This window comes from Crassostrea angulata, chromosome 4 (genome assembly GCF_025612915.1).
Source record: "Crassostrea angulata isolate pt1a10 chromosome 4, ASM2561291v2, whole genome shotgun sequence".
NCBI classification, from domain to species: Eukaryota; Metazoa; Mollusca; class Bivalvia; order Ostreida; family Ostreidae; genus Magallana; species Magallana angulata.
Window position 1 is genome coordinate 39,825,824 of NC_069114.1, and position 21,083 is coordinate 39,846,906.

At 33.4% G+C, this 21,083-nt stretch overlaps 2 protein-coding genes and 1 long non-coding RNA gene across 11 annotated transcripts in view; 1 reads left to right on the top strand and 2 right to left on the bottom strand.

Moving 5' to 3' along the window:
• The window catches only part of LOC128181139 (uncharacterized), a 76,422-nt gene extending 70,024 nt beyond the window's left edge, over positions 1-6,398 (top strand). For all 5 annotated transcript variants that reach the window (XR_008243289.1, XR_008243288.1, XR_008243287.1 and 2 more), the window contains one exon: positions 6,115-6,398. This is a non-coding gene — a long non-coding RNA (uncharacterized LOC128181139). The remainder of the gene's footprint in view (positions 1-6,114) is intronic.
• Positions 1-11,767, bottom strand: part of LOC128181137 (nuclear hormone receptor HR96-like) — a 106,690-nt gene extending 94,923 nt beyond the window's left edge. For all 3 annotated transcript variants that reach the window (XM_052849415.1, XM_052849413.1, XM_052849411.1), the window contains exons 1-2: positions 11,644-11,767; positions 7,376-7,497 (exon numbers count right to left, since the gene is read on the bottom strand). In XM_052849415.1, coding sequence (XP_052705375.1) covers positions 7,376-7,379 — 4 coding nt within the window. In that variant the 5' untranslated portion in view covers positions 7,380-7,497; positions 11,644-11,767. The remainder of the gene's footprint in view (positions 1-7,375; positions 7,498-11,643) is intronic.
• Positions 11,768-13,815: 2,048 nt separating this feature from the next.
• Positions 13,816-20,575, bottom strand: LOC128179338 (hydroxylysine kinase-like). 3 transcript variants are annotated; one of them, XM_052846736.1, is made up of 7 exons: positions 20,455-20,542; positions 19,725-19,743; positions 17,459-17,728; positions 16,392-16,502; positions 15,605-15,732; positions 15,093-15,267; positions 13,816-14,732 (listed from the first exon to the last, which is right to left on the bottom strand). In XM_052846736.1, exons 3-7 carry the CDS (start codon positions 17,706-17,708, stop codon positions 14,257-14,259), a joined length of 1,140 nt encoding a protein of 379 aa, XP_052702696.1. In that variant the 5' UTR covers positions 17,709-17,728; positions 19,725-19,743; positions 20,455-20,542; the 3' UTR covers positions 13,816-14,256. The 3 variants fall into 3 exon arrangements, with proteins under 3 accessions (XP_052702696.1, XP_052702697.1, XP_052702698.1); XM_052846737.1 differs by lacking the exon at positions 19,725-19,743 and having other exon boundaries at positions 20,455-20,575; XM_052846738.1 differs by lacking the exon at positions 19,725-19,743 and having other exon boundaries at positions 20,445-20,540.
• Between the last annotated feature and the right edge of the window lie 508 nt (positions 20,576-21,083).

The following is a 21,083-nucleotide window of genomic DNA, read 5'->3' on the forward strand; positions in this document are numbered from 1 at the left end:
TGGGCTTAAAACCAAATAATATTGAAACCTCAAATTAAGTATAGTCATGGTATTCTATGTTCCAAATAATGACGGGATATATTGGTTTGTCGAACAGATATTTAGTAACTAAAGACTGATAGTCCTCTTTAGAATTGACTAAAACATCGACGTCGCCGGACGTCACGGCGCAACGAGAAGTACAAACAAAATGGATTTTACTCAGGAAAAAGCCGATATAAGCTGTGAAAATGTTCAATGGTGCAAAAAATAAGTCAACAATTATTTGCAAGTTTGTGTTTAACTGTAATAAATTTTGTGGGGGTGGTGATAATTGTATTTTGAATATAAAACAGTCCGCAAGAGAGTCGAATATCTGTAAATATTTGGTCAAAAAATAAGTAACGTCAACCGACGTTCAGGGTTATCCTTACTGTAAACTAAGAGACACACGGTTAGAAAATGAAAACTTTGAAAAACTAACTTATGATTCTCGAACAAATGTGTGCAAATAAGATGTTTAGTGCTTCAGTGCCATTTTAAATTGTAAGGTTAAAGACACAAGAGACTAATCATGATATAAAGATGGGGTATATCTATAAACTGTATGCGTTTAATCTTGACGTCATGTTTTGAACGTTACCGTGCGCCGTGGTGACAAAACATGTTGTTTTTAAAAAGGGGTAACAAAAATACCGTTTCATAAAATGGACTAAAACTTTGCATATCAATAACATAAGTGTTGGTGCACAGATTAATTTGTTAAGTATGACTTTCATAAAAAAGATATGATAGACAGCCACATTGTCTTCGTATTTTTTGAATGACCCTCGTAAGAATAATTTTAGGAAATCACTTGTTTTTTGATGATGGAACATTTTCTTGTCTTTTAATTTTCATTGTTTCTTTATTTCAAAATATTTGATTTGTCAGAGAATAATTCAAGGAAATACTGCACTTTAGCAAAGGGACCTATTTTTGCCTCCTAGTTTTAAAAGTTTCCTTTATTTCGAAATATTTTGATTAATCAGTTGGGCGTTGTGAAGAGTAATTTTGAAAGCACTTGTTTTTTAACATTTGGAGCAGGGCTTTTATTTTGTCTGATGACAAAATGATTCTGGAGAAAACAATGTGAAAATCAATCCATATAGGGAAAGATGATTTTGCAATTAATAAAAAAAATGACCATTTTATGATTCCAGAAGAATCTTTGTGTGGTAGCATGCATCACATTATACTTGTACAACTGAAATGATTTTGCAAGCTGATTCTACTCTCAACTTGATATAAAGGTTGATTTTCAGTGCTTTCGTTTTTTTAACTCATTAAGCAATGATTCCACTTTGTTAATAAATTTAAGTCCATGTGTATTGTTAGGACAGCTAGCTTCTTTTTAATCAAATATTGGTGGAATAAATTAGCACACAACTAGAGGTACTGTGAGCAAGCTCACAATTGATACCCCCGCTAAGATAAAAATCAAAGGCCTGAAGGGCCATAATGGCTTACGGGCTTGATATGACTATATTTACATGGATCGAGTATGATTCCTTCTATTTCTTATGGAAACTTTAGTTTATTTATAGCTTTATAGAAAGTAACTAGCTACATGTAATTCATAGATCTATAGAAACTAACAGGACCAATATCAACATGCCCCATTTGTTGATTGGTCGAGCCTTAGTGACCGAAACAGACAGGATTAAAATCTAGACCCCTCTTTTATCAATTGGTTGAAACCACCATTGCTTTTAGGAAAATCATAGACTGCATGAAATAATTATGATGATGTCAGACTCAAACTCCAATATGAGACAATTTGTTTCTTTCTTTTATCCAACAACTGAAGTACATCAACTGTAAATTCATTCAACGATATGGGACACAAAAGCACTTAAAACCAACAATGAACATGCTCTCAAATATCAGTATACCTTGTATTCCTAAGCACTATGAACTTGTGCGAGAGTTGGTGCATGGTGCGACGTAACAGCGCCAAAACCAGCGCGAAATCACTGCGCGTAAAAATAATATAACCAAATGATGAAATGTACTGCATGTTATGTACTATTATTAATGAATTCTCATGAAATCTACACCAACAAGTATTATTCCATTTTATTTGTATTTCATAAATGTATATTTATTCATATTTTTCTACTTTTTTAAGAGGCTGACCTTCACAAGCTTTTATAAGAAATATAAATTCACAAGGCAGTTCTAACACCTTCTGTTTTATTTTTTTCCCTTTGTACAGAGATAAACTCTTGGGGGGGGGGGGGCAAGAAACAGGCAGAACTATGCAATTACAGCAAACTTGTTTTGACACCAAATTTAATTAAAATTAATTACTGCACTATAACTTTGCAGTTAGTCTCTCTTCACATGACATGTGTACACGGTCATTTTCAGAGGCATACTATACGATATCTTTATGTTATAGTAGTGTGACATCGCTTCCGTATATGACTTGCAATCAAGCTTAACTGTATATTGTTTTCTTATTTGAGTACATTTGGTCTCAAGTTTCCAATATTTTTACGACAAATAAACAGTTCAATCATAGCACAACCAAGGTAACTCCATCGAGGGAACATTGTGCTATTTTTAGATCTTGGAAAATCCTCAACATTCGATAATGGCGGCGGTGTCGAAGAAGGCACATTATATTAAAACAAGTAGTAATTGCCCCTCTATTTATGCATTTATTACCGATTTATAATCCCAGTTTCAATATATCTCAATCATAAGTTCAGTCCTTTAACCGTTAAACACTTTCCCCCTTGCTGAGATCGATGTCGATCGAAGTTAGCGACGCTCTCTGCGGGTGCAAATGTTTTTATGAAGATTGAACGAAATAACGACAACTTAACATTTACTTATCACTGTTAGGATCTGAAATAATTGGGAAAAGATTTTTTTGCTAATAATACATGTAAGTATGCATAGCGGAAAGCATGGCGGCACTGTGTGATGCATGGCGGTGGCCTATACCTCTCTGCAAAAACGGCCTAGGGAAAAACACTGCATTTAATATTCATTCGTGTTAGATTTCGAGTTTATTTAAATAAAGTCAATTCATATTGGTTACAATAACATAAGTGATAATAACATATGGAAAATATAATCTTGCTTAAAGATATTTATTATGAACAACAAACAGTTAACTTTGCAACATTCGAATAGAACTATTTTTTGTCGCGCATATTCAGATAACTGAACTCTTTGCCGTAAAGATTATCCGGCAACTAGATGGCTGTAAGCCATAATCATAATGCATGTATTTTTCCAATTATAGAAAATATTGGATGAATCTATTTCACCGTCTATTTTCTTTAAATAACAACTGCTCTATTTTTTTAAAGCTGTTGGTCATAAGCAATATTTGTGTGAAGTAAGAACATTCAATGCTTCTACATAAGAAAGATAATGACCGGACACAAAATTTGCACTTTTTCTGCCAGTGACCTTGATCTTGCCCAAATGACCTTGGGTCAAGGTCATGACAAACTCTTTGGTCCTAAGCAATATTTGTGTGAAGTTAGAACATTCAATGCTTCTCCATAAGAAAGATATGGACTGGACACGATTGCACAGACAGACGGACGGACGGACAAGGTGATTCCTATATACCCCCCCAAACTTCGTTTGCAGGGGGTATAATAATATATGAATTTATTTATTTATAGAGTTGAAGGCAAAGCACTGATTGGGAGGGGGGGTGACAGCTTTGTTTTTGATATTTTATCTCAATCTTATTTTGGCCTTTAGAATCATTGTAAAAGCCCAAAGGCTTCAAAAGTGTTACACACAAACGGAATGTAGGAATTTTTGACCTTGACCTTTAGGCCTCAAAATCAATAGGGGTCTTCTTTAGGCCATAGGGAAAAGTTTGTTGCAAAAGCTCAAAGACTGTTTGAGATACTGCACTGCAACAAAAGTGTAACACACAGACAGAATGACAGAGAGATGGATTGTAAGACTGATGTGTGGACAAACAGATGGACACACCCAAATTTATATTCTCCACTTTTAGTGAAAGCAGGGGACAATTAATTTGTCTCACTTCTTTAAATCAATGAAAAACTTCATACTGAATCAAATGTTATGCATTTCAATATTTACAAAAGTTTAACTGACAATTGTGTTTTCCAATTGCAATATGTACGAGGCCATCCTTTAATAAATGTTTGTTTGGAATTGCCACCTGGAGGTTTCTAGACCCAGGAGGAAAGGATGGGGTTTTTTTTCTTCCAAACTTGAAGTTTTATAAAATAGGTAAAAAATAAAAATGTCCATATTAAAAAAAAAATTCTAATTTTTTTGCTACTAAAATTTTATCAGTATGGGTATTTCAATGAGGCAGGAGGAAATTCCAAACAAACAACAATTTTATTTTGGCCCTTAAGCTGTTTCAATTTATAATAATTTGTTTTATGATTTGCTATATTTCTACCCCATTTCTGAAAGTTTATTTCACTGCGCAATAGATTTTTTAAAGCAAAAATTAGGTACAAGTATTTCCATTAGGTTTTTGACAACAACAAAAAACCACAGCTCGTTCATTAAGGTAAAAATGGTAGTGGAATAACCCCTAGCCATACATGTAAATTCCAAGTATTAAGAAAAATATGTCCTTTATTTGGACTTTATGAGAAATTGCAGCAAATTGTCTATTTTTGTGAATTAAGTCATAAAAACACAAAGAACAAACTATGTTGACAAATTTCTAGATTGCTATAACTGAACAAATTTTGTTTTGTGTTTTATTAAAAAATCTGAATGATAAGATGATATTTAAAGCTGCTTGGTCCGATTTTATATCAAATTTTATGCACGCTTTTAAACGATGGCTATGCTTAGTATATATATAATAATAGACATTGCAGTAGTTTTACCCGTCAATTATGTCAAATTTCAATGAAGAAAAATACGTACAAAATTTGCTAACAAAACAAACGACATTAAAAGGTACCTCGTTATTTCGCCTCATGTTAAATTTCACCCCTGACGACGAGACGGTAATAGTTGTATTACGAATTTAAAATCGCCTTAAATAAAGGTCGAAATGATCAGACAAATTACAAATAAACATGTGTACGTTTTGTTCGCTAATATTTCTAAAGTCTGCTTTCTTTACAATCGATGCATAGCATGCGGGTTGAATAACCCCAATCATTCGGGGGACGAAACCAAGCGGTTTCCTTTTCTAAACATTCCCGTGATGCATTTTGGTTTGTTTTTTCGTTTGCCCAAAGAGAAATTATTTTTATTTACTTTGAATATTTCTAACTTTGAAAGGAGACTGATTCTGCTCGTGTAAATAGGAGAAAGCCCATACCTTTCTAAGATAAATGATTTGTATGGAAAAAAAATTGATACTGTAATTACAAAAAAATCGGACCAAGCAGCTTTAAACTATTTGTGTAAAAGTGGGCAAATTTTGGACTTATTAAATACAATCCTTTTTTGAAAATTCTTATTTAAATCGTGTATTATATAAATAATCGGTCTAAAATATCGAATATAGAAATCAAAACGCCTACATAGGAAAACAGGACTCTCTAAATCAATAGCCTATTTGTGGAACTTTTTATCTCTGAAAGAAAAAAACTATCACTGACTAAAAATCTAGCTGACACTAAAACACCAGGCCTATAGCTATATAAAACCATTATCATTCTGAAATTGTGAATCAAATAAAAGCAAAAAATATCACTAAAGATTAGACAAAAAAGGCACCATATTAATAGCCATTTCAAATAGGCAGTCAGACGGGCTTCAACAAAAAAGCAAAATTTAGGAATTCAAAGAGCATCTTGCCTATAGTGAAAATGTCTTTTCTTGATGTGAAGATGAGGACTTTTATTGAAATTAAGGAGGAAGTTTACCTCTAGCTATCAACCTGCTGTACGATTTAACTGTTTGTAAAACCCTGAATTTACATACTTTGAAGATGAGGCCAGCCTTTATGAATCAAGACAATTTGAACCCATGTGTTGAAAGGTTTAGCGATTAATGATAAAAGTTTACGGTGCTTTTCATCTCGTATTTTGCATTAGAAGAGGATCGAGTTACTCGTAATGAAATTTTTTGGTCTTGGAATTAACTGAGATATGTCGCCTTTTATTTCAGAAATAAGATGTGACAGAAGACAATATGGCAGGAATACATGAATGGGCGCAAGCTGCGCAACTGTCTGATGTATAAGTACGGAGAATTGGACTCCAAGTGATGTTTTATCCACCTCACAGAGGGGATTGATAACAACAGATCTATGTGTAAAGGACTGGTGCCAGGCAATCCAATGAAACAAAAATGGACAATGCATGAGCTTTTTTTTCGAAACAAATTAGTACTCTTTGAAGCTACACAAGTAAATAACTTGTTTGCTTCGATTAAAGGTTTGTTCTTATAAATTGTTGTCTTAGATGTTATTTGTGTGGGAATCGCATCGAATTTAAATCATCTTGCATACCCCCTAAACATCGGTTCAATTCCAATCCCTCCCTTACCCCTCTCTACACTCCAACCCTTCAATCACAAATTATTTCTGTATATGCAGAATCTGCTATCCAACCAATGCAGTACAAAAATATTAGGTTCCAAAAGCGTCCTTTGTGCCGCAAGAGGTTTGAGTTAATTTTCACTTTACAGAAATTTTAAAAGATAAAAGATATGTAAGCCTTATAATGACCACAGCTAGAGGATTGAAAGTTAAAAGCCTCTACATTGAAGTTTGTGGTCAGAGCTACTAAGAAAGAAAGACCATATTACTATTCTTATTACACATCAGCATATTTCAAACAGTACCTGTTTGAATACAGAGTGTTAAATTATAGCTCGTTTTGTAAAACATCGCAGCATATTCCTAATATTCGATCAATATACCATTTAGATAATCACCATTGGTTTCTTCTGATAAAAAGACGTCACATATGCCAGGTCTTCCAACTTTTCATCTTGTTTACAATAAATGCGTTATTACATAACAAATAATCACATGTTTATGAGTACTTTTCGCATTTTCTTATCAATTTGTCAATATATTTTTGATGCATATATACACTTGAGATTGCTAACTGATAGAAAAATGCACAGATTGCATAGTCAAATTTCTGTATATAAGTTTTACTGTACTACAAGAACAGTAACTCTTCCTGTTTTCCTTGTGTTGTCACCTTAAACACAGACCAGTGAATTTATTCAATGCATTGCAATTGACACATCAAAGCAACACACCGTTTGATTGCCGATTCACTACCAGTATGTAAATATTTTAAATGAAAGAGATGAAAGTGTAAAATAAAACAAATCAAATTCTGGGGCATTCAAAGATTTCTTGTCAAACAGAAACATAATTAAGACTATCGCCTTCTGTTACAAGAAAACTCACCCATGTTCCGACTTGATCTTCGCTTGTTCTGTAGTTTGGAACACCACTATCTTGTATCTCTTTATTGTTGTTCTTCACTGTCTGCCTGATGATCTCTCATAATTCACACATCACAAATCAACCTTAAAAGGCATTAAAAGAATTTGCAAGTTTCGATCATCTAAAAATAAAATCAACTTCAAATTTTAAACATGATCTTTATTTTCAACAAAACATGCTTATTGAACAATTCTAAATATCTGAGCGAAAGGATACACTACATACTAAGAAATTAGAAGTCTCAATTAAAAAAATATATTTAATACTGGTATATGAATATAATATTACTTATATCAATTGCCAACAAGGCCATTTTTTAATACACTTAATAACTTAAACTAAAAGATGCATGTCACACATATAGTTTTGCAATTTTTTATCTAATATTTCATTGTAATAATCATTTCTCATTTTGACAACACAAATGTGGCAATTAAGTAACAAATCTTTTGATTGTTGTTGACCGAGATGTAATTTTTTAAAAATTATTATTTGCATTAAAATTACAGTTGCACCTAATTTTAATGGATACTTATCTATACATTAAGTATGACATGTTGAAGCAGTTTACACTTGCAATTACAGTTACATATGCTATCAAACATGCATAATACATTTACATGTTCTTTGTAGATCATGTCTACAAAGAACTATATGATATTAGTCATTTTAGCCCCCATAATTCACTATTTTTAAAGTGATCCATATTTTCATTTTATAAAAGAATTGACATAAAATATTTTTTTCACCTATTGATTTGATCTATATGCACTCACTGGCAGTATATGACGTCAGAATTGGCTTTTTTTTATAATTCAATCAAAATCAGTCAAAAAGTGACAATTTTTCTATCTTTGTTCCAATAGGTAATATAGAGCGAATCTTTGAACAAGAACAAACTTTTTGTCACTTATAAGTACTGGAGAGATACATCTTTGGTGAAAATATTTTGTTTGTTCAAGCAGTCACTAAATGTTTCCTTAAAGTAAAACTGCTTTGAAACAAGCAGTTTTATGCTAAAAATGCGAAAATGGCAGGAAAAGGTAAACTTTATGATGTCTTATTTTCAAATTGTGGGCACTAAAATCAAAATGAAAATTATGAAAAAACTTCAAATGTATACTTGTACAAAAAAAACAAAGAATTACAGTAAAATGACACTGTTCATTTAAGGGGGCCATTTTAAACTCAAACCATGTATAGTCCTTTTCGAATATGAATACAGCTGTCATGAATAATTAAAAATTGGTTTATGGTTTTCGTTTCAGCCCAGCTGGTGGGTTCTGTAAATCCTGTAACTCAGTCAGTGTACCCAAAAAAAATCCTACACCAGAGAAACAATATACAGAACATTTGTGGCCCAAGTACTTATGGTACAAGATTGCACAGATATGGAAAACTAAATTCTAGCTGCAATAGGCATTCTCTATTGGTGCTCTAAGTGGTCAGGCCAACAAAATAAAGTTTCCACTCCTCTATATAAAATACTATCCTTCCACTTTCTGTCCTGTCTTGAAAATACATATGAAATGTTTAATTCTTTAGTATTTTTACATATGATTGTATATGGAATACAAATACATATTGTGGGTTGTATTTCAGTATCAATACTACATGTATTAAATTAATGTACTGCTTTGATGGAATGTGTTTATAACTGCTCATACATGTACATGTATGCAAACCTGCATACCCTTGCATATGTGTTTGAAAACTTGGCATGTTTTCTATCAGATATAAACGTCTATGCTTACATAACCGATACAATATTTATACATGCACTGCTCTTTGATATATCCTTGTTATTATATAGCTGCAGTTCTGTTTCATTACATCTAGAAATCATTTTATATACTTGCAACAGACTAACAGCTTGTAATGTGGAGCTAGACATTAATATATTTTCCACCTATTTCAACCAATATTTGTTATAATCATGTATTGATCATATGATTTTTTTTAATGTATAATATGACCCATGAGGGCCCTTTATTGGTGAATAAACATATCAACAGAGTTTTTGAAATCGGCCGGTCCCACCGGCAAAACCGATCAATATTTCAAATGTCCGTTAATTTTTCTTATTTAATCGGTCAGAATGTCCGGTAATATAATATACTACTTCAAGACTATAACATCTTTACACGCAGGATTTAAAATTTTGCAAACACCAGCTTCAATTGACCAGATCGAAGTTTATACATGCATTCTAAGGGTAAGGCTACCGTAATTAACAAATTAAGGTCTCCGACTGCTAACTGAAAGCTATGATTTCCAATTTATTTTACAGTCACAAACTATGTTTAAATTTTAATAAAAAAAAATGATAACAAATTTAAACCCTAATATATTTTTTTAGTGAATATATGCCATTTGTTTTGTTTCATCATTTAATACAACCATACTCTGTAAACAACATGGCTCTTGTCAACCAGGAGAAGCATGCAGTCACTAGTTTAGTTTGACTTTCATTTTACGAGAAACTTAGACAGAATTTGAAATATTTGTTAAACATTTACAAGAAAAACAGAAAAAAAAGTACCTTGATGAAACATCCTGCGCATCAAACATTGACCAGTCTCAATATCTATTAATAAGGCGATTATGAAACATATGCTTATGTTTTCAACTCAATGAAATTAAAAGTAACAGGTCTAGGCAACCTCCGTTTTTGGAGGATAGCTCAATTTCAAGATGGCTGCCAATTTTTACCATATATGGAAAGTCGCTTTGAATTGTGGGTGAAATTTTCCTCCATTTTTTGAGGATAGCATGGGTATATTTCAAAGGCTTCATGCATATCTTTAATGAAAAAATGCAAGCACCAGACCATATGGAAATTAAAGTTAAGGAAATAAACTAATGATTGTATGCGGCGATTTGAAATTCTATGTATAGTATTTTTAAAATATGACATGTCAACTGTTATTAATCAAAATGATACCATTTATAAATATGAATTAAACTGAATTTTAAAAAAAATGTGAGAGTCTTCACATAAAATATTTTTCATTAAAATCAGCCCTGCAATAATTCAAACTTTAATATTTATTAAATATTATCAATAAATATAATTATTGACAGCTAAATAAGGTGAATTTTTTTTTAAATTGTCTAGTTATTATAGTTTATGTCAGAGTTAATTCCCTTTGTAAAAACTTCATCTGAAAAGATCCACCAGGAGACGCAAGCACCTATCCTCCAATTTTGGAGGATAAAATCTATATCCTCCAAAAACGGGGGTTGCCTAGACCCGAGTAAAGAGTAGAGATTCAGGAAAATTTTCAATACATTTAAATATAAATTTTCCATTTTTTTTCCCATTTTTGTTTTAAAATGCGTTTTTTATATTTTATTTGAAAGTCAAAAATGTACCTGGGAATATTTGTTCCGACCGGTAAATTTCATAAAATCAATGGTCCACTTGACCAGTGAACTTTTTTTAAATTTCAAAACCTGTATTAAAACACAATTGTCAGATTGTAGTATTTTCATTCTTAGCTGTTGGAATTTTTTCTAAAGCTTTTGAGAAGTGGGCAAGCATAGCCTACATCCCTGTCCACTTCTCAAAGCATAGGCGTCGGAATCAGGGGGGCGGGGGGCTTAGCCCCCCGCCCCCCCCCCCCCATAGTCGGTAACGCAGGAACGACGCATAATCAACCGTGGGTTACCGACGATGAGCCCCCCACTTTTTTTGCCAAGTTAGACCTAACCATTAGGCACAGAGCATAATAGAGGATTAGTCTAGGCCCCCCCCCCCCCCACTTTCAATTTGCTTCCGACGACAATGCAAAGGAAAATAAAGAACACGCTGTGACAAAAGCACTTGTACCCCCAACCCCCAACTAATTCTGGTGATCTACACCGAATGTTTATCTATAATGATTTTTTTTTTGCTGACAAGATGTTGGGTAAGTCTACCTTAATTCCCTCTACAATTTTCAAAAACGATGCTGAAGTTTCTCTGTGGAATCACAGGGGCTCGTCACGAAGTTATTTTATTGTATAGAGGTGGTAGATATAAAAGGCTGAAAAACTTCGTGACGAGCCCCTGTGGTAGAATAACGTGATTTAGCTAAAAGTCATTGCATGCTCTCTGATTTTATCATGTTTATGACAGATATGCAGATGGAGAAACCAGACAACTAATTAAACACAATATTTTCACACTTAAAACGGTTTTATTTCATATATGATATACACATGAAAAAGAGCAATGTACTACACACCTTTCACCGGTATCATGGTTATCAGCTTATCATCAGGTTTCAAAAATGTGGAAGGAAAGACAACCTTTCTGTTTTGTGGCATCATGAAACCCGATCCACGTCAAGAAACGCGGGAAAATATTCGTGTATCGATCCCGATGAAAATTGTGCCTAAACATGCTAAATGCCATCATTTCGTAAATATCGGCAATTTTCCTTACCTAATTTGAGATTTGAAATATGTTCAAATTGTCAAAAACTAGTCTGATACCCTTCCATGTATTTGACCCCGGTCACAGTGTCAAGATTTACATATCTTAGAGGGACTTGGACACGATTTGACTCAAAATTTTCATATTTTATTTTTCCATTTTCAATGTTTATAATGATAAATATAGAAGTTTATATAAATGCTATGTCAAAATTTCAAAGTCAAATATCAAGTTAGAAGCAAGATACAGAGTTCATAATTCTTTGTTTTGTAAACAAAGATCAAATAGTGTAATTCCGTTTACATACATGTATGTGTTGCATTGGTGAAAGGTTCAATCAAATGTAGCTTTCTTTTGTTGATAATAGTATTTATGAAGATATTGAATTGGTTTAAATTGTTTTTTTACATTTCATTTTGTCTAAGAAATGCTTATTCTCTACATTACATTTTTTGTAAACAACTATAAGACTCGAGCTTTGTTTACATAACAATCAATTCTTACCTCTGTATCTCGCTTGTAACTTGACTTTAACATTCAATATTTTGGTCAATCATTAAAAATGCACCAATAAACCATTTTATACAAAAAAAAAATAAAAATAAAATTTTTGATCCCAAATCGTGTCCAAGTCCCTTTAAGCAATGAAACTTTTTAAAGTTACATGTATATTGCATGTCACAGTAGTGGCTGGTCCGAAGTGTGGGTATCGTTGTTACATGTATATAATCCGCAATACAAGTGATACGACAAATTATGACAAATTATATAGTATACAATGTACATCCTGTCAACCAGACCCTGCGCAAGATATGATGAATATCTGTTACAGTCGGAACGAGTCTTGACGGTGTTTGTTCTTGAAAATGAATAAAACGGCTTGAAAAAGTACACATGTACCAAGGAACGCATTTATATATGGCCAAGGTCCATGCAAATCTACAATGTCTTTCAATTCCAACCCTGACTATATAATCAAAGAACGTATGGTTCTGTGACAACAGGGATTGCTGGTAATACTGTGCATTCATCGTGTCGGTATTGAAGAAGCCGGTGGGTTTTTCCTTTTTTAAACCATTTTTTTTTCTATTCAAATATTGAATTTGTTGGCCAAATATTTAGCATCTTGATCTCATTTTACAAACTTATACTATTTCTTTAGTATTACTTTTGGTTTTTAGCTTTGTCAAATCATGTGCATTTTGCCTGTTTAGGAATTTGAAGCTGTTAGTAGGTAAAGTGTATTTATAAACAAAAACCCAGTACATGTTCATAAAACTCACGTGAATATAGATGACCATGATAGCATCGAAGTGTCGGAATTTAAGATATCTGTGACTAGAATTTCCAATTTAAAATATGTCTTATTACATTTGGACAGCCTTTGAATATTTTGAAACTATCATTTCTAAATTTACCGTGGTAACATTTTTTATTGGAATTACGGAACTTTTAAATGAAAGTAATATAACCAGTTATACCCTTCCTGCGCCCGCCAGTATTTTCAGTAGAAGGACGAACCCCCTCATCACCTTCAGTTGATTTTTAAACTTTAAGTAATCTATGATTTTATCTGCATTAGAGAAAAATATCTGAGCTCTTTGGTGAGTCGGATGATGTCCGATAAAAAATCGTCTGCTTTGTATGCTTTATCAAAAGACACGACAAGCTTCTTAAATTCCATGTTAGGATATACTTACTACATACTTCTAAATCCCCTCTATCCACCCTTTGAACAAATTCTAGATCCACGCCTGCCTGTCCTATTTCTTGGCTAGAAAAATGCGAGCTGCATATGATCATTTTTGTTACTAAATTTTCACTGATTTATCGATTATCAACCTATCAATCAACAATTTGTGATATTGTATCCCCAAATGGTTGTTCGTTCTGTCCGCACGTCCATCTGTCTCTTTGCCTATCAGAAAATACAAGTAATCATATTGACGCAAGCGTCAAATGGGCCGCAAAAATATAATTGTTTTATATGAATCATTGGTTGTTTACATATTAAAGACACACCACAAAGAAGAAAATAAGAATTGGTTGTACAAATATTATGGTAAATTTTAATATACTTTCAGCAACTTGTTTTGAAGTTCAACATTTTACTATTATCATAAAAAATCGAGTTCGTTACTGTAAGCATTTCTAACGGTAATCGTATGATCATGGTCATAGTATGAACTGATGAAGTAATGGAGAACACATTGATTTGTACATTACTCTAAAACAAAGTTCAACTTATCATTTTTCTCTTGGAGATTATGTATTTCAAACCATTTTGGTTGTTTTCTTGTTGCATTGTATTGAATGAAAACTTAATGCATCAGTTTAATACATGATTTCAAGGGACCACATAATAAAATAGAAATGGATTAGTTCAAATTTTCCGGAGAGTCCAAATTCTGTATACAACATACTACACAGTTTCCTTGAACTTAAAGGTTAGGTTGTACAGTTTAAGCACGCTGTCCCATGAATCGAACACCTCTTGGTCTGACCTTGCACACAGTAAAAAAAGCTGCTCCCAGCCACGGGCCTGTGTTTGTAGCACATAAGCGGCATTTTCTGGTTCCATGGACGCTGTGTAAGCACCCAATACAAGAGTTTGGATAAGGCGCCCTGCAATGCAGATTTTCAACACAGACAAATCTGCAACAGAGAGAGGAAACTCGGACAAGTAACCCGCCAGAGCGTGACCACCTAGTTCGATGGGATCATCCTCTGTGCCTGCGTTAATCATGACGTAGCAGATGAGAATGGCGATCTCAAACACATAGTAAGCTTCGGTGGCATCTCCAAAATCCAAAAAACCGACCACCTCATAATCCCCGGGCAAGGACGATGACGCCTTGATAAGGATGTTATTGTCACTGAGGTCGCCGTGGATCATACCTGTATATTAATAGAAGGACAATGTAAGACTATCATGTACAACCACAGTGGATTAAGGAGGCTGAATGCTGAACAAAGTAACATGCGTCCCTATAATTTTATCATATTTGTTTTTGATTGTTATTGACTGAGTAGCAATAAACTGTCGTTTAGCAAAGACAAGTTCCAAATACATGTATTATAGCTTTAAAGTTTGAATGTTTCCTTCATCTTTTTATAGAGCTCTTCTCTTCAAGGAGGTAAGTATAGTCTAAAAATGGCAACGACCACCCAGTCCTCTTAAATGTGTATCACTGTATTATCTGAACACGCGGTGGTAAGTAACGTAAACCAATCACCAAGAACTAAATGGGTATATACCTTTCTTGAGTGTGCTATAATTAGACACCACGTATTCGTCGAACTCTTTGACTACTTTCAGCACTGCCTCCTCCTTTTTCACATCCTTCAGACAACCAACGAACTTGGTAAGTTTTGGGACTTCCGTTAAACTCCATATCCGCTTGTAGTTTGAAAAGGCTGGGTCAAAGAAATCCTACAAGTTTACAGAGAGACAATTCGGACAATGCTGATATAACAAAAAGTAATTGCATGGAGGGTGTAATACTATCATATTGCCGGTTTTTACTGACACTAAACATTAGTATTTCCATATGATCGAAAAATCACTGAAAGAACATGAGTGCATGAATATGTATTAAAAATGTTAAAAACGCTAAATGCTCATAATACACGATCGAGACTCCTTTTACCTGCAATGACAATTATTATAAATCTTACACAAAAATAGTTAATCGATGTCTGATCGGATGCCTTTTACAAAATAGTTAGCATGTATATTTTTAAGAATGGCAAAATTCTGGATTTCTCACCGAACACGCTGCATTCAGTTTTCCCGCTAATTTTCCAACGCTGTGAACAAGCGATGGAGAGTATCTGACCCCCAAGAAAATTTTACCGGGGACGTAAGTAAATAGGCGAACTATGAATTTGGCGTCTCCTGTGGGAAGAAGTAACCGTACAAACACAACATATCTAAAATATAAACATAATTGTTATACTTTCATGTTAAATACTGAAATCTGATTTGTTAAGACGCAGTTAATAATATTTGCTATTACACTCAGCGTTAGCAACGCACTTAGCAACGGGTAACATTAAAAAATGTTACATGCGCGAAAATTATGCGCGTACGGTTCGCTGTAGAATTCACGTTATTCCTATATAAAAGCAGTAAAATTTTCTTAAACATTTTAAAAAAGACATTCAGTATAACAAAATAAATAGTGCCTGTTTGGGAGGATAACAGTTAAAATTGACACCCCTCGAAAACCATTGTCAACCTCCGCTTCGCGTCGGTTGACAATGGTTTTCTCGGGGTGTCAATTTCAACTGTCACCCTCCCAAACAGGCACTATTTATATATTATTACATACTAGTATTTGTTCACAGATTTTTAGGAAAAATCAAACATCGAAAAATATATCAGAAAATAATCATTATGCATATTATAAATATAGAGCAACTTTTTGTTGTTGTTTCGGATGGATATATTTAATTCATACCTCGAGACTTACTCGAGTTAGTCGAATGTACACAGAACTCAAATCGTTACAACCCGCCGTTTATAACTGCTGTTCTACACTATCATACCGTTACCTGATCGCTCCAGCGTTTCCAGTGACCACAGTTCGTTCCGCAGGTTCGGTAAGGGACGGGAGGTACATATACCCCTGTCTGCCACGTGTAGAATTAAACGATTCTGGGCTTCTAAAAATCAATCAAATATATTTGTTTTATTCGTAACAGTAGAAAAATACAGTATGGTTTCTGTTTTAAACTAATGTTTGATCCGTTTTCAAAATGAAAAAATTCCTTCGATCTCTGATTTCATTTTTTTTTTTTCACAAAAATTTCCCGCATACACATGCAAAACAAAATCAAAGTACAGAAGAACTGACGGGAGTTGATTTTATCGATGGTTATTTATTTTAAAATCAATGATATGTTATTTTGCATGACAAGTACGGGTAGTTTCTAATCTGTATTTGAATTATGCACATTTTTATAACATGAAATTTTGGAGTTTTTCGACACAAGAATGTTAATGAACTCCCATGTGAATCATGTTAAGTTATATTTAAAGATAGAATTAATTCAATCAAACTATGTATCAGTGATAGAAATATTTCTGGAAAAATTTTGGATCCAAGCAAACGTTCAACCGAATGCTCGGCTTAATCTCCGACAAGCAAGAGAGACTCTCTGCTTGTCAGAGATTTACGGAGACAGCCGAGCGTCGAGTTGAACGAGACTATATTGAACTCTGGCGTAAGAATACATACGACTACAAATAATATCTAAATTGTTCGTACCATTTAAATATGACTATTTTCAAAGTATTTATAAATAAGTTTCCTTGAAAAACAATGCTTTAGCATACATTTTATCGAATTTATAAGTTATTTTCAAGAACTAAAGTCTTGTCAGCGGCGATGATTTGTGCTGAGGTCCAAACACTGTTTCACTTTCGGTTTGTCAGAGTAACTGCATAGGAGAGTTGATTAAAGTCAACTCCAAAAAAATCATGTCAAAAACACGAAACAAGAAACAATTTTCTTGTTTCGTGTTTTTTTTTTTGTTTTTTTTTTTTTCGTTTCGAAGTTTACGATAAGTTTTCCAAACACGATGCTACATGCCTGATGCAGTATATATATGCCCCTTACCTATTGCTTCTGGAAATTTGGAATCGAGAGAGTTAAGTATTTTTAGAACATATCCATTCTCGGATAAATTGACTTCATTGGAGGTGTCCACGTGGATATGGAAATTCTTGTCGTCATAACTACTGAGCTCATCCACTTTAATGGCGGACATCCCATACAGACGCTGAAGCAGACGGCCCGCTTCCTCCATACTTACATCCGGTTGAACCTTTTCCCCAGGATTCAACACAGCTTTGCTTTCGTCTGTCATGACTGTTTTTTAAAAACATCCTAGGAAATAAAATTACTATAAATCACGATTTCATACATCTATTTACTTTTTCAAAATATGTATAACGTTACGTGTTATTTCATACGCAGCACTGCATGTTAAGGGTTCTCCACACACTTGGAAACACTAGTAGTTTTGCATACAAGCCCATTGTCCTAAATTACTTAAAGAAATGGATTCTTAGCATGTGTTCGGCTTGAAAATGACCAAAAGAAAATTCAATTTTGGGGGAAAAAATCAACTTTTTCAATTTTACCGCTCTTCATGAAAATAAAAGTCTCTCCAGTATTCGAACTCGGGGCCTGCGGATTGATAGACCGAAGCTACACCTTGCGCCACAGAGATATGTATTACACCGAATTTTGCCGATATAAACTGTTTTGCAATGCGTTTAAATCGCCATGTTGTGACGTACTGTCATAAAAAGAAGAAGTCACGGGGTGTCGAGGATCTTTAATGTGTGCTATGAAAATACAATGGAAAATATCATAAAACGATGTATCTATTATTACAAAATATTTATGTCAAGTAATTATCCTCTCACTCAACTTATTTCGAATGGGATATAGCATTGCTGCTGGGCGTGTGTGTGAATATGTGTACAAATTTACATTCCGCATATTTTTTTTTAGCATGTTAAGTGTTTGGAAAGCTACTGCAGTTATAACGCTGTAACACACACAGGGCACCTGAAAGGTGAAAAATGACGAGTGTTCATTATGTTTTAAAATTAACGCTGTAAAATGCAACGTCACAAGTGAAAATTAAAGTTCGTGCGCTTGTGGCTGTTACAGTGGCTCTTCCATTCATCTTCCATCTGATTGAAATTGCCCTTAGGGTAAAATAGAACTTTTTAAGGTATAAATCGCATTTGCAGGCTAGGCAACAAGTTAAAAATGTAAATATAAGCATTAAATCATTATTTTTTTTTGAAAGATGTAGTCTCATAACTGCAGTGGTGTGTGCATACAAATTTTCAAAACGCGCGTTTCTCAATTTGCATGCACACACAGCAGCAGTTATAAAACTATATCTTTCAAAAAACAATCATTCAATGTTTTAGTGTCCATTTTAGCTTAATGGCAAGCCATCGCACGAACGTTTATCAAACTTTCGTACACTTATTGGATATGGTAAAAGCACAAACCCTATTACTTATTTTTCAAGTAAATTTGTTAAATTTTTATAAAAATAAACAACAAATATTTCCAGTAGCAACAATAAAGTTCATATGGAACAAAGTTCATATGGAACAAACAGCTAAAAGCCGAAAAAGTTTGTAACTTTTCAGTCAGAGGCAACAAGAGTTTGGGCTCTTTAAAAAATCCTCGGCCTGCAATGCCTTTAATGTCAGTTTGAATTAAAAATGGTAAAGAAAAAAATATTTTAAAGATTCGAACTATGTAAAAATTAAAAAAATAATAAGTATGATTCAACGTACAAAGTCCATTAATGTGTGAAGTGTAATTTTCGAGTGGTTTTTAACGAAGTTTGACTGCCACCCCCCCCCCCCCTCCCACACTAGGTAAATATTTAAAATATATATTGTAGATTTAATAAGGTTTAGCAACCTGTATATGTGTCTTTGAAATCAACAGATCCGGTTTTTTCATAAAAGGGGGGAATCAACTTTTTACATTGCTACGTGCATTGTTTTAAAATCCATTGTAAAGAAGAAAATGTTTGTAATGCAAGTTAATAACGGGGACTTCAGTCACTTCACACAGTTATAATGTTGAAAAAAAAATTAAGCACACATGCATGCAGAATATTACATTATCAAGCGTTTCAGTAACTTTATTCTAGCATTCATAAATCATGTATACACATAACCTTTTCATGTGATTAAAAAAATCAAATTTATAAAATGTTCTTATAAAAGTTAGTACAAACTTACCAGATAAAATTCTACACTTCTTTATATGCAACGTTGCAACAACAACAAAAATTACATCAAATTCATTTGCTTTGATTTTTTATTTCATACAAACTTACCAGATAAAATTCTACACTGCTGCAACAAAAAAAAATTACATCAAATTCATTTACTTTGATTTTTTATTTCATCTGCAACTCCTTTCGGGAAAATTAGCATAGGAAGCGCAACGCCCTCTATGACCAAAATCGTGACCATGCACATTTAATGCAACTATGTCTGTTTACCTTCTCATCACTCAAAAGAATATTGAGTAATTTTAAATAAAATAAAATTAACTCCAAGATGAATAAAAAAAACAAACCCTTTTTAATTATTAAAATTTACATCTATTAAATGTATTTAATTAAATTTTTTTTATTTTAAAAAATAATCTTGAAAATTTGTTATTTTTTCATTGAATTAAAAAAGTACCTAAGGTCAATAATTGAACAGACTATAGTTCACCTATAACTAATTTCCTTTGATCTTTGACACCCTTACCTGTGCACCGTTCCCACTTAGCTAAAATCAGTCACCCATAGAAAATTCAGAATTTTAGCTAAGTGGGAAGACACCAGTAAGATGCAATGCAGGATATCAGTATGCACCCCTACTTACACGTACCATTTTTAACGTGTGTCGAAAACTCTTTTAAAACATGCTACATCAGCACATGTACATTGTATAATTAACACCGCCCCTTTCAATTTCAAAACAGACCCTCGAATTCAATTACGAATTCAGTGACCACCAATGACCTGGTACAGCTAACATGTTCACATATAAGATTTACCTACATGTACTTACCGTCCTCAGTCCGTTTTGTTTAATCACAGCAAGATGACCTAGTTTAGACTATGTTTACTAATCTGGGTTATCCGCGTTATCTGCCAACAAGCTACCCTACCATGCATATGTAATAAATATTTTCAAAGCCTTTTTATCGACTATTTAAAACCTTTTCCGAACCCGATTACATTGTTCACTTACTAAAACTTCTACAATACATTTTTTTTGTTTCTTTACATCAGTATTCCTTTTTTATAGAAAAAAAATACATTTGACGAAATAAAAACCCAACAGGGACAGACAGATAAGCTACATTTACAAGATCAAGGTAATCTACACGTACATTGTATTTACAATGTTTACAAACATGTACTTATATGTAAAAATTCGTCAACACTAAAACTGGAGTTGCATATTTTTCCTTCTACACTCAGATGTACGCGTACACTGGTTTGCTAAACCTCTCTATAATAAAAAATGTTAAGGCGTTATTTTCAGAAATACCCACGTATAGTACCGATATCATCCTCACTTACAAGTGTGCGATAATTTGCCTTGAACGTTTACCGAATTCATCATTCTAATGCACCATGCTCGTAAACACACCAGCCAATAGGGCTTTATTCAGTTCTTTGTGCTTCCTTTCA